Below are 14,520 nucleotides of genomic sequence, written 5' to 3' on the forward strand. Positions count from 1 at the left end.
CCCGGACTAGATGTTTCTTTGTGTAACAGAGATTCATTTTATTTACATGTGTACTTAGTTTTGTTTATAGATGTATAGTAGAGGCAGGTGTTTCGAATATGTTCTAGTAGACCATAATCTGAATGTTGCATTTACATTTTTTATAACTTTTATTCCCCTTCAACCCTAAACCTAATTCTAAACCTAACCCTAAAATCAAGTTTTAACCCTCAAACAGACCATTGAAAAAGTGAGGACTGGTCAAAATGTCCTCACTCTGTAGGGTCTATGCTTAAAATTGTCCTCACAGAAGTTTAAGTACACACACACATACGCTAAATGCAAACACACATTCTCTACAAATATATATAACCATCATTTGTTTAAGAGATAAAAACACAGATGCCTGGAGTGACTCATCTCACAGCTAAATTAAAATGTTGTGTCCACATCCACTTCCTCATCATGCCAACAGGAAAAACAGGTTTCCTTTGTACTGTCATTCAGGGCGTATCTCCAGCAGTGTATTATTCATATACTGAGAATGTTAGCAGAGAGGTGCATTAATAGCGTGTCACTGAAGTCACTCCTCTTTTTGTTTTGTCTCTTAAATACCCACTCCCATACTGCTTCTCTCATTTATATTGTCTCATCTGTTCAGTCAGATATATGCTGCATGAGAGTGGCTGTCTTGAAAACCGTCTGATGTCTGCAGCAGTCTGATTATACAAGCAGAAACCTTTTTACAGGTAAAAAAAATTTTTTTCTTTCTTTCCAGTAATTATTGCAAACTCTTTGGCCTCTGTGAAACCAAGTCAAAAGTACCTAATATCCTTTTGTCTCCAGTTGTAAATTGAAATTGATATTGTAATGGATCATATTTATTTTTCCCCACAGTACAGACTAACTAATGTAATATGTTATCAAAGTCAGTATTGTGTCTGAGTCAACTCTTTTCCTGTTTTTCTGCCCTCCAGCCTCTGTCGGTTTTCAGAGCATCAAACTTTCTCACCATGTCCAACCAGCCCATGCAAAACCAACATGAAGGGACCTACATGTCTCTGATGAGAGGCTTGAAAGAGCTGGACCTCCGTGGCCAATGTGTTCCCAGCGACCTGGTTCTGACTGGAGACCATGCCTTTCCTTTGGCAATGAACAGCAAAGGCCAGGTCCTGATTGCTGCGTCTCTGTACGGCAGTGGAAGGGTTGTAGTTCTGGGTCATGAGAGTTACCTGTCGACCCTCCCAGCTCTTGTAGAGAATGCTCTGACCTGGCTGAGAGGAGATGGATCCGACAACCTGTCTGTAGGGGTCCATAAAAATGTCATGTCAGTCGCTGATAACCTCAGCAAATCCAGCTTCCAAGCCAAAGTGGTGGGGGCCTTTAGTGATAATCTGGGGGTTGGTGTGTATGTGACAGATGCCTACAGTGTGGGTGCAGACAAGAAGGATATAGTGGCATTCATGAAAGCTGGAGGAGGAGTGTTAATAGCAGGTCAGGCGTGGAGCTGGGCTGCAAGTCACCCAAAAGAAAACACACTGCTTCTGTTTGAAGGGAACAAGGTTTCTGGTGTGGCAGGGATCTACTTCTCTGATCATCAGGGTGAGGCAGAGTACCTGCCTGTCTATCCTAAAATCCCATCCTCCTGGATGGCTGTAGTGTGAGTGTATACACTTATCGATTATTGCACATTTAGAAAGATTTCACTTTGTAAAGAGACTACTCTTATTTGAAAACTTTCTGCACATTTATGACATTATTAACAATAATGAAGCTAACACTGAAGCTATCACTGAATTGTTTTCATTATATTATTATACCAATTTATGTTAATATATATTATTCATAGTAAATGAATATTAATATTATTCATCCTTTAACATTTTTGGTTAAGAAAAACAATAAGATTTAAAACAGTTACTGGTTCTTTCCTGAAATTCTATAACTCACTGTAACTGTCATATATATCTGGTTTACTTCTCCCCCTTTCAAATACAGAAACGGAAAGGATTTTGAGGATGACTTGGAGTTCTTACTCAAGGGGGTTTCAGAGTTCGACATCCAAGAGGGAGCAGTACTTTCTGAGGTTCTGGTCCATGGCCCTCTGGCCTTTCCCATTGGGACCACAGAGCATGGAGACGCGTTCCTGGCAGGAGCCTACTATGGACAGGGACGGGTCATTGTGATTTCACATGAAGGAATTCTTTCACGAGAGGTAAAGTCTACATTAATGATTTGACTTAGAATTTCTGCCTTCTTAGTTCAAAATGAGCATATTATGAGAATTTTCTCAATTAGGCAGGTATACAATTATCATGTGTAGATAGTATGATCTTTTTGAGACAGTAGATATAATTATTTTCCATTTATATCTTGTTAAATGTTTCTGGTCACCAGCAGTTTAATGTCTAGAATACTTATCAATGTTGATTAACTACTGTTTCTGTTTTGAAATAATTCTTCTCATTACAGCCAATGACTCAATTTTGGAGTAATGCCATTCACTGGTTGGATGAAGGCCGGAATGGGATCATTGGGGTATCGCACGATCAAGCCTTAGGAATCCTCAGCAAGTCAGGGTTAAAGTGTGAGAAGACAAACTTCAGGAAAGACCTGAGTGTATTCGTGTGCACAGCATACAGCGGTGATCACATGGAGGATATCCAGAACTTTGTGGCAGAGGGAGGAGGCCTTCTGATTGGTGGACATGCCTGGTACTGGGCACAGACACACTGTGGACAAAACCCATTAACAGATTTCGTAGGTACGATAATGCGCCACCTGCAAAGTTCATGATATCATAACATAATGCATCCTAACTAATATAGGTACTGCTGTACAAATTGTTACATTTCATTTAGCTGACGCTTTTATCCAAAGCGACTTACAATAACAAATCCACATGGTAATGTAGATTAACTCATATCAGGCATAACGTTAAATATCCCCACACATTGAATTCCTCATGTAGCGAGACGGAATTGCAGTCCAAAACACACACACACACACAGGGATGTTCTGGAAACTGAGGATTTGCTGGGCTGCTGGACTGGTTTATATAAACGGGAAAGTGCTTCAAAGAAATCAAGGAACCTGATCCCTGCTCACTGAAGCTAGAACTTACAGGGGTAAAAAAAGAGAAGCCTGCTGGGTTGGCAACTGATTTGCTTATTCAATGACAGATAAAGGTGCAAACTGCAGGGCAGCAAGAATGGGTTGATAACTTCAACCAAAAGTGGCAGTTGTAGACTTTAAAAAAACTGGATGGTGCTGGCCATGATGATATGACTTTCTTGTGTCCAGAGCATACGGTTTATGGTCCAGAGGTTTCTTGTTTATGTAAACTCTGAAGATAACAAGTCAATTGCCTGCTGCAACAGGTACACCAAGTAACTGGTGTAATAGTTGTTCATGAAGGCTGCTGAACTTGAGAAAATGGTGGGCTCAGACAAAACGTGGGTGGATGGAAATGAAAGTGCGTGGGTCCATACAACAATGTAGGGGACTGAATTGCTGCAGACTAGAGACAGCAGAAAGTTCCATAGTGTTGGTTTAACATAATTACAAAGAGGACTACCCAACAAAACAACAGGTAACTTTGCAGCACTTGGAAACACACTAAAGAAAATATCAAAACAAATTTATTTTTAATAGGCTACTACTTGATATTTGGGCTTCAAATATCCATATCACGTCAGAATATCAACTCATGGTTGTTCCAATGTATTTCAGGGAACAAGATCCTGACTAAAATGGGCTTGAGCCTGTTGGGAGCAATAATCGGAGGTGGTGTATACAAGGCCCCTGTACCCAGCCAGGCCATCAAAGACACCTACCACTTCCGCCACCTTCTACACCGCTTTGCTGGACATGTCAACGAAGGAAGTGAACTTACGAAGCATGAAGAGGAATGTCTGAAAAAGCTGGGCACGGACTGTTCCACCTACTTGACCATGAAGGCTCATGACTGCTCCTTCTATGCACAGGTCCTGTCCGCCCTCACTGATATCATATTGAGGGTGGGCATGCCACAGGTGAGTCAACAAAATGCGAAACTTAACATTTTCCAATAGAGCAGCACAAAGCTATTTTGTTTTATGTTTTTGTGATCCTGACCTTTGCCAAAGCACTAGATCTTATATGATGTATATGACGATTAATCATAATTTATTAATCAGCATGATGTGTCTTGTCTTTTATTCATCTTCTTTCAAGGTGTCTGAGACCTGTCCTACGAAGAGTGCCAAAGACCACCTGCTCCTCAACGTGGGCACAGAGGTATATAAGGTTTGCCCAAATCCAGATGCAATCCTGCCTTTTCTCATTAAGGATAATCCTTTGATGCCAGTTGTCTATAACCACAGGATCCAGATCAGTGTTAACACAACAGGTGAGACCAAATATATGAAGATGTTATGAGCTCAACTTGTATACAGTATATGCGCTATTGTACAGACCTTGCTGTTAGTTAATATGACACCTTCTGAACCTGGAATGTTCTGATGAGATTAAAAATCTTAGACCAGGCCCAGACAGGCCAAGAAATAGAATTAGGCATAGCACACTTTTCAATATTTCAGCCTCGTAACCAGGGAAGTTAAAATAAACCCACTAACATCTTAAGGAGTCTACTTCTTCCTTCATTTGTTTTTTTAAAGCATTTAAAAAATGTTGTGTGTGTGTGTGTGTGTGGGTGTGTGTGTGTGTGTGTGTGTGTGTGTGTGTGTGTGTGTGTGTGTGTGTGTGTGTGTGTGTTAGACTTGGAGTGGATCAGTACAGGTCTCTACCTCTCTCCTGGTATGAAGACCTACATTGCCATACCAGCAGACATGGTCAACAAAGGATGGAAGGTACAGCCCACAAATCCATTAAGACATTAAGGGTTATTGAGTTTGCTAATACAAGTAAAGCACCTTTTTGCTTCCTACTGTTAGCAGTCATGCATCAAAGAATATAGTTACTGCTCTATAGTCCTCATCTTCAAAGCAGTAAAACATATTCCTTGTCTTCCTCAGATCCAGATAGGCTGTCAAACAGACAGACTGAATCATGCAGAGTTGAAGAGAGCACCAAGTGTTCATGAACAATTTCCCATAACCACAGAGATGATGCAGGTGTGGAACCTCTGGGGTGGACTCCTCTACCTGGTGGCCCCTGCCAAAGCACAATTGCAGTGTCAGATCATAGTGCAGATGGCTGTAGCTGCGCCATATTACAAATTTGGTGAGTGCTTAGGAGGTTGAAAGGTGCATTATGTTTACCGATGTGTGCATCTATGTGTTCATGGGGTTAATGGAAGATGTTTCGTCTCCTATATTATGGGATTAGTATGGTTGCTTTGAGATTCAAGGGGACATAGAGTGTTGAATATGAAGTATAATGTTTTTTAGGTATTTTCAGATTCTTAAGGTGGAATCCATACAAGAGATGCAAGTTTATACGTATGTTTGATAATTCAATTTCTTAAGTTGACTGTACAAATATAGTAGTGCTGACTCTAACAAAGGTTTCACTGGCAAAGCAGTCGGGTTCAAAGGGTTCCTTTGCAGGTGATCCTGAGCAGAGGAAGTAAGGTAGGGTTAGGGGTTTTGGGGCGACTGGAGGCTTTGATCTGGGAGAACTGGCAAAAGAGGGGATTGGGATTTGGGACCTGGTGCAGATGAAGCTTTAGCTCTCTGAATGATGGCCTATATTTCCTGCCAGACTGACTTCATATCATGAACATCAGTTTTTGAGGACCTGTTTGTGTAATCTCTTTTTGACAAAACAGGTTTATACTTTTCCTAGCATGGGAAATTTTACATACCCACCTTTTGTTTTCTTCAGGTGTGACAACAGCAGCAGAATGGTCCTTGCTGCGCACTGCTCCCTCACCCTGGGCAGAGTTGGAGTTTGAAAACATCATCCTTACTGTGTCATCAAATGTGGTTCGGGACCTGGATCGCCCTGACGAGTTGGCAGCGCTCTGGAATGAAATGATGAGGGCCATTGCTGACCTGGCTGCAAAACAACACAAATTTCCCCGCAAAGAACGCTTTGTAGCAGATGTGCAGATTTCCCATGGTAAGTGTATTTGAATTTGTAAAGGACTCCCTGAGAAATTGAGCCAGTAACAACTCATGCTGGATAAAAAGCAGGGTACATCGTGGACAGGTCACTAGTCTATCATGGAGCAAAAACTGTCCTTTTAAAAAATTGTAAAGATTCAAATAGGGTTAGGGTTAGAGTGAGTGTTAATTGTGTTAATTTGAGTTTTGTAACAGAACATGCTACAATGAGGCGTGTAGTTTGTGCTTTGGTGTGACTGCATGCACAGCAAGTTGTACAGTGTTTATCTACCATACCTATGAAACCCATATTAGCATTAATACAAAACTCTGTGCTTTTTTTGATTTTCTTCTGCTCAGGTTGGATGCATGCAGGTTACCCTATAATGATACACAGCAGTGTTGCAGCTGAATTAGTCAGTGTTGACCATATCAGGAATGTAGGAATATGGGGGCCCATCCATGAACTGGGACACAACCAGCAGAGAGGCTGCTGGGAGTTCCCACCCAACACCACTGAGTGTACATGCAACCTCTGGTCAGTGTATGTGCATGAAGAGATGCTGGGGATTAACAGAGCAAAGGTGGAGTAGATCTGCTTTGTTTTAGTGTATTTATGATATATTTTATATTCATAGAAATAACAAAAAGCAGCTCTTTTTATCTTCCATTTAGAGAAGTATTAAGGTGTTCATGGAGATTATATTGTTTCTAAATCATCTTCTTCAATGCAGGCTCATCCTTGTATGACTGTAGAAAATCGAAACAGTCGAGCAGCGGAGTATGCTAAGGGGGGCAGGAAACTCAGCAGCTGGGACATGTGGGTGGCCCTGGAGACATATATGCAGGTAAGAGAGAATTATTTTTGTATTACCCCTTATAAATACCATTTGAACAAAACCACACACACACACACACAGGCCAAAGGCCAAAAATGTAAATAGTACTGAAAGTCTCGAAGCCAAGTCAGCACAGTGAGGCGTCAACACTGCAATTTTCTTACAGTTCCCTCTACACTTTTCTCTGTGCATGTAGCTCCAGGGTAAGTTTGGCTGGGATGCCTTTAAGAAGGTGTTTGCTGCCTACCACACGATGAGCGACTTTCCCAAAGACAACGAAGGAAAGATGAACCTGTACGCTGAGACTTTCTCCCGGACTGTGGAGATGAACCTGACTGGATTCTTCAAGGGCTGGGGTTGGCCCATCGCACCAGCCACAGAAGAGAAACTCTCCAACCTGCCCTCTTGGTGTGACCACCCCATGGTCCAGTATGACTGAGCTGCAGTATGATGCTGATTGAAGTGCAGAGAGATGGGTTCTAAGAGAATGAATCTTTGGGTATTTAGGAGGAAATATCATTAACTAACTTTTGTTTTCTTTTTTGTTTTTGATGTATTTGACCATGTCTCTTATACTATTTTAAAAGACAAAGAAGTTTTATAGCTGATGATGTATTTACAGCTTCTTTATTTAGTAGTTAATGTGTGAATTAGTTTGGTTCATCTGAACCTCTTACTGAGTAACAATAAGTCAGTCTGACTAAATGAGATGGTCCTTCTCTCACACTAGATTTAATGTAAAAAATAAACTTTTCAAGTTTATACAACTGTGTCTATTGATGGCTGGGTCATTGTTATTGATCAATTAGACAAATGCATAATAAGCCGACCCTTCTAAAGCAGCTTCTTTAAGACAAATCTGTGTAAATCCAATAATTGCACTTAACCACCTATTATGTAACCAACATTTTATAATGCGGTTAATTATTTGCTTCACATGTTGCTATTAGTGAAATGGCTATGCCAGTTGATTGATTAGACAATTGGTATTTGCTGGACATGTGATTTGATTATGACACATGTATTAATTTGTGTACTAAATAATTTAATTTTGATATATTTAAAAAATAACCTTGATTAAAGGTTGTGAATTTGTGATTACATATTAGGCTGATGCATTGGTTTGGTTGTTCTCTATTGTTTAACTAAAGTTAAAATGCTATGCAAACTGAGGGTGTGAGATGTAATTAAAGATGATTTGAAAGGTGTTTACTGACCGTAATATGTATTACTGGTGTTAATAAAAGGCAAATGAGGCTAAGCTTCTCCAAAATGATGATGGAACTGTTGCTTGTAAGCTAATCTTTTAATTTGCCTTCTTGCTGATTATTCTTATGATGTAAACGTTAACAGGCTGTAGTAGTCGTATTGTTTGTACTATCACTCATCCAACTCAGTAGGGTTTTCTGGGCCAAAACAAAATCTATAAAACATATAAATAAAAGGATAAATTATTAGATAAATACGTAATTATATAATTAAATGCCTAAATAAATGACTAAATGTGTATTTAGACATTTATTTATACATCTATATGTATATTTTTTTGTTCATGTATTTATTTACACATTTATTTATTTCGAATTTTATTTATGTATTTATACATTTATTTGTTTATATATACTTTTATGTATACTTGTATTTATCCTTTGCGTAACCTGCTGGTCAGAACAAAATAAGACTCAACTTCAGTCATCAAAGGTCAGGGGGTGGGTTAAAGCTTCTGATTGGTGAGTGAACAGTGTGACAGACCCAGCAGGCTCAACCAGTTCGATTCAGCTGTCTTTGATCGAGCTATTATTCATTTATCCTTTTATTTATGTATTTATATAATTATTTATGTATTTATATGTATTGTTTTGGCCCAGAAAACCCTCCATAATTGTGAGTCTATTCACACATCTGAAAAATGTGTGTTAATACACGTGAATCTGACCAGACCCACAAACGGCAAGTTCTCTCTCTCCCACACAAAGGGGCTGTATGATACTATATTGTCTTTTTAGCTTAGTCTGTCTATACTTTTATCAATTCTTGACAGTCGGGGCCTAACTATTCACTTATGCACCAGAGGGTTCAGGATATAAGTGGACCTGCACCCTCCACTGTGCACAGAGCAAGACAGAAGCTGAAAGGTGGACTGTAATCACCATCTTTCTTAAAGTTATTTTATATTTTAAGTTACAGTATACAACTGTGTCCCATCTGTCACCTCTAGGAATAGATTTGGAAATGGACAGTAGGAATATATCCTTACCAATGTCTAGGCCAGATCACATCTGTGTGGAGATGAGGAGACTGTAGCCAAGTAGTTTCCACATGTTGCATAGTATGACTGTACTCTTTCAGTTGTACCCTCTTATTTGTGAAATGTTAAGTTTTTATCAAGATTGACCTACATTGTATATTCACATACTTTGCATAATACATTAAAGTTTCTCTAAAATGTGGGTAACTTTTGCAAATCCTTTGGACAGAAACCTAGCTAGTTAATTGTCTCTCTGTAAGCTGATGATATGATGAAAAAACCTATTTGCTAAGGCTATCGCACAGACAAGTCAGATGCATAGGATGCAATTGGAGAGCATAGACAAAAAGAAATCGGATGGAAGAGACCTGTGGGGGATGGAGTCAATCAGATCAGCTTACTGCGTAGACAGAGCAACGACTGATGGCCTTCCTTCACCCAAAAACCTCCAGCAGTGGTTGAATGAAGATCTATCCTACCCACTATGCTTAACTCGAGCTACCCTCAGACACATCCTCAATGGTTGTATAGTAAGTCTCTCCCAACTTAGGTACACATGGAGACACAACCAATTACTGAAAATTGTCCAAGAAGGGGAACAGGGAAAGAGAGGGCCTCCTCCTTTGACTAGGAGTGGTCAGTTGGAGCAAGCCCATGACTGAGAAATGTTGGTGGATGTAGTCCAGCGGCTTACAGTCCTATCACAAACTGTCACTACCACCCTAAGACCAGGCCGGATACTCTGGTTCAACACCTTGCGTGTTATTTACTTTGTAGAATTGACAGTACCCTGGGAGGATGCTGTTGATGAAGTGAATGAGAGGAAGAGGCTGTGGTATACAGACATGGCATTTGAGGCAGAGCAACGTGGCTGGAAAGCAATAGTCCACCCAGTGGAGGTTGGCTACAGGGTTTTTATTGCAACATCCACCATCAGGTTGCTCAAAGGACTAGGTGATGATGCTAAGGTACACAACTGATGATCTGTCACTAATATCCACTGATGGTCACTAATATCTGCTAGTGGTTGGCAACTTATCATCAAACTGATGCGGAAGACCTTCAAACGTTCAAGGGATATTCCCCATTTTATCCTATGTTCTAAAACAAATTGTGCACTTATGTACACGAAGGAGACAATGCTTGTACTGTATACACAACAGAGCATGCTATCATGACCAAGAATACATGTAAATAACCATTGAAAATATATTATGCAAACATATAATATATACAGTAGACATGAATATATATACAAAAATACTTAACATATATAGTAATTGTATAACTGCAAATATCCTCTGGCATATTTACTGCTACAAATTTACAATTGAAGACTGAGATAAGAGCCACCATAAGGCTAGTACAGGAGATTAAAAAAGTATACTGTCGAAATCTCAAATATATTCAGATGACAATGATAAAAAATACTTTACAATTAACTGATTATCAAAATGCTCCCGGTAATTCTCACTAACTTAATGAGGTTAAAGAAGTGGAACAAAGTGGTCAAACTGAACCAGACTAAGAATCTCATGTCTTACCAGTCGGTCACTGCAGGAAAAATCCTTCTTCTTCTTCCCTGGAGCCCAGTTTTCAGGCCTCCCTGCGGCATCTGAGCACAGAGGTTAAACCATAAGCTCACAATTAGTTAAATAACAGATAAAATAATAACAAAAGTTAAATTATAGGCGATTAATAGTTAAAATTAACAAATCGCCTACCGAGCACATTTTTAGGTTTAAGAGAAAAGAACTGAATTTTTCCCCAAAAAATAAAGCTTATATAGCATATACACATGTGTTTTTGTGTGAAATCAGATCAGATAACTGAGAACACACACAGTCACGACCATGACTCTACTCATCTCCCACATAAAAACTTGCTGTCTTATCAACGGTGACACCATCATTAACCTGAGCAGGTGACAAACATGCTCAGGTTAATGATTAACAGATACTTAATGATCACTATTTTTAGCTATAGCAAACATGTACACATACCTCCAGTCATCTGGTGCAGTGGGAAAGACTTTCCCAGACTTGGTGGTGATGATGCAGCCATCTATGTCATCTATGTCAAATCTGGAGGCGAGAAGAGGAATATTCAGACATTTTCACCTGCGCTGGATGATATCCTCAACCTAACAACTTGTAATTCAAACGTCAAAAAGGGGAAGACATCAATGTTTGAAACACATGATCTTCATCTCCAAGAAATTAGAAAAGGTGATGTCAGTCAAGCTCTACACATCACTGATTAGAGGTTAACTAGAAATCAAGAAATGTTATATTACTGATGTTTAGCAGCAGAACATAAGGGTGCTGATTTGAATAATCAATAATGTATATGCTTTGAATATTATGTGGTAGTGGGGCGTGGTCAGCGTCGGCTGCAGGAGGCAGGGAGTGGGGATGGGGTTCTGGGATCGGTACACAGGTGTTCCAGTTCACCTAATGACTCTCTCCTCTTTGTCAGCAGTAGCGCGCTGGGGCGCGGGGGCCCGGGAACCAGGAGCTCACTCCCGGACTTATAACCTCAGAGTAACCAAGCTAGTTGCTTTATGTGTGATTTAAGTTTATGTTTGTTGACGTGTGTGGAGCAATAAAGAAAGACATTGAAAGACACCTACCTGATTCCCCTTGTGTTCATGACGAGGAACTCACGGTAACGCAGAGAATCTGTTACACTGGCGCCCAACTAAACTTGTCATGGACCAAGAGCGGGACCAGAACCCGATGCAGCCGGCGGTAGCACTCGGACAGATGATGGGGGATGTCGCGGCCATGCAGCGGGAGCAGGCGGCCTTTAATAGGCAGTTCCTGGGGATGCTCCAGAACCAGATGGAGCATCTCATCTCCCGGCCGACGGTAGCTCCGTCCCCCGCGGCCCGCTCCCCGTTGGCAGGCATAACACTCCACAAAATGTCGGAGGCGGACGACCCTCAGTCCTTCCTGGAGCTGTTTGAGGCGACGGCGGAGGCGTGTGAGTGGCCAGCGGAGGAGTGGGCAGTGCGTCTTCTCCCCCTGCTGTCAGGGGAGGCACAGACGGCAGCGCTGGGGCTGCCGCCGGCGGCCAGAGCAGAATGCCGGCACGTGAGGAGGGCGGTGCTGGACAGGCTGGGGTTGACGCCGGAGGACCATCGCCGGAGGTTCCGGGACACCAGGCTGGGGATCGAGGGCCGTCCTTTCGCGTACGCCCAACAGCTGCGTGACGCGGCTACACGGTGGCTGCAGCCAGGGGGCTCCGCCGCGGAGGACACGATGCTGGGGGAGGTGGTCCTGGAACAGTTGATATGGGGGCGACCGGACCTCGGCGTGGGTGCGGTATCATCGACCAGCGACGCTAGAAGCGGCCGTCACCCTGGCGGAGGACCAGCTGGCAGTTTATCCTAGCGGCCAGGGCGGAGGCAACCGCTCCCCCACACCGAACCGGCAGACCCCAGCCCCTCGCCGAAGGGCCCCTCCTCAACACCATAACCCGGCGCAGCCCCCACCGGCTCCCCGCAGTAACACTAACTTTTGTCGCTCATTTTCCCCTCAGTTCCCAGCCGCTACAAGCACCGCTCCCAACCCGCAGGAGACTCCTCGAATGCCTGGGCTGGAGTGTTGGAGGTGCGGGCAGCTCGGGCACTTCCGGGAGGCGTGCCCCCTCATGGAAGTGGGGCAAGTGATCCGGGTTGCCGGCCCTGCAACACCCTCCCCCGGTGCGGGAGCGACATACCGAATCCCGGTAAGGATTCAGGGGGGTGTACACCAGGCTATGGTGGATTCTGGCTGCATGCAGTCAATGATTCACCAGAACCTGGTTCGACCCGGGGCTTTGGTGGAGGCGGGTTGGGTAAATATTAAGTGTGTGCATGGGGATATTCACAGATACCCGATGGTGACAGTGGAAATTAGACACCAGGGAAAAAAGAATAGAACAAAGGTCGCGGTTAGCTCCCACCTGACGCACCCCCTAATCCTGGGGACTGATTGGCCGGGGTTTCATTCTGTAGTGGGGCAGTGTGTGGGGGTGCGCTCACGACAGACAGGGACTTTTGACGTGTGCGCTGCGCTCAGAGGTGACGCGAGGTTATCCGACACTGCAGACAGGGGGGAGGAACCAGCGGTGACTCCCTAGGAGGCACCGCTGGTACCTGAATTACACTCCATGGAAGATTTTCCACTCGTGATGATACTCTACGCTCAGTCTTTGATCAAGTGATACAAATTGATGGTCACATGGTGCGCCCTGACGCGGCGCAGACGTTCCCATATCCCAGACAGGCTATACCGAGTGAGTCGTGACACTCAGATAGGAGGAGAAACCACCCAGTTGCTGGTGCCTAAAAGCCGTCGGGAAATGATTTTCCAGGCGGCTCATTTTAACCCAATGGCTGGTCACCTGGGGTATGATAAAACACTAAGCCGGATAATGACCCGATTCTATTGGCCTGGCATTCGCGGGGAGGTGCGCCGCTGGTGCGCGTCTTGCCGTGAATGTCAACTGGTGAACCAACCAGCCATTCCTAGAGCGCCATTGTCCATTACCATTGATGGAGGTTCCATTTGAGCGCATTGGTATGGACCTCATCGGGCCATTTCCCCGGACTGCACGTGGGTATCCTTTGTGTTAGTCCTGGTGGGTTACGCAACGCGATATCCAGAGGCAGTGCGCTGCGCACCATCTCTGCAAAGAGTGTTGCGCAGGCACTGTTTCAGGTCATCTCCCGAGTCGGGATCCCAAAAGAGATCCTGACTGACCAAGGCACCTCGTTTATGTCACGAACACTAAGGGAACTCTAGGGATTACTGGGAGTTAAGTCTATTCGGCGTGTACCACCCACAGACTGATGGGCTGGTCGAGCGACTGAATAAGACCTTAAATTCCATGATCGTAAGTTCATTCACGAAGACGAGCGTAATTGGGCTAAATGGTTTGATCCTCTGTTGTTTGCAGTGCGGGAGGTGCCCCAGGCCTCCACGGGATTCTCTCCCTTTGAACTGTTATTTGGCAGAAAACCACGGGGCATACTGGACCTACTTAGAGAAAACTGGGAGGAAGGTCCAAGCCCCAGTAAGAATGAAATTCAATACGTCCTGGACCTGAGAGTGAAACTCCACACACTGGGGCAGTTATCACGTGAGAATTTGCTTCAGGCCCAGGCACGTCTACAGCGCCTGTACAACAGAGGAGCCAAGCTTAGACAATTCACACCGGGAGAAAAAGTACTTGTATTGCTCCCCACTTCTAGCTCTAAATTACTCACCAAGTGGCAAAGGCCCTTCGTGGTCACACGGCGGGTGGGGGATGTCGATTATGAGGTTGTGCGTTCTGACAGGGGTGGAGCCACACAAATATACCACCTCAACCTCCTTAAAACATGGAGAGAGGCAGAGCCTGTTTCTCTGGTGTCGCTGGT

At 43.3% G+C, this 14,520-nt stretch overlaps 1 protein-coding gene across 1 annotated transcript; it reads left to right on the forward strand.

Annotated features, from left to right (window-relative positions):
- The first annotated feature begins 567 nt into the window (after nucleotides 1-567).
- LOC117772603 (TRPM8 channel-associated factor homolog) lies at nucleotides 568-7,728 on the forward strand. Its single transcript, XM_034603862.1, has 12 exons — nucleotides 568-728; nucleotides 974-1,639; nucleotides 1,978-2,194; nucleotides 2,452-2,743; nucleotides 3,712-4,013; nucleotides 4,195-4,369; nucleotides 4,738-4,829; nucleotides 4,995-5,202; nucleotides 5,806-6,042; nucleotides 6,387-6,610; nucleotides 6,761-6,874; nucleotides 7,062-7,728. Exons 2-12 carry the CDS (start codon nucleotides 993-995, stop codon nucleotides 7,302-7,304), a joined length of 2,751 nt encoding a protein of 916 aa, XP_034459753.1. The 5' UTR covers nucleotides 568-728; nucleotides 974-992; the 3' UTR covers nucleotides 7,305-7,728.
- Nucleotides 7,729-14,520: the final 6,792 nt, after the last annotated feature.

The sequence above is a fragment of the Hippoglossus hippoglossus genome, chromosome 13, assembly GCF_009819705.1.
Source record: "Hippoglossus hippoglossus isolate fHipHip1 chromosome 13, fHipHip1.pri, whole genome shotgun sequence".
In the NCBI taxonomy this organism is placed as follows: domain Eukaryota; kingdom Metazoa; phylum Chordata; class Actinopteri; order Pleuronectiformes; family Pleuronectidae; genus Hippoglossus; species Hippoglossus hippoglossus.

Coding starts and splice junctions, on each gene's coding strand:
- LOC117772603 (XM_034603862.1), top strand. CDS start 993: ATGTCCAACCAGCCCATGCAAAACCAACATGAAGGGACCTACATGTCT. Junction 2,195..2,451: donor AAGGAATTCTTTCACGAGAG/GTAAAGTCTACA, acceptor TTCTCATTACAG/CCAATGACTCAATTTTGGAG. Junction 4,830..4,994: donor TGGTCAACAAAGGATGGAAG/GTACAGCCCACA, acceptor TGTCTTCCTCAG/ATCCAGATAGGCTGTCAAAC.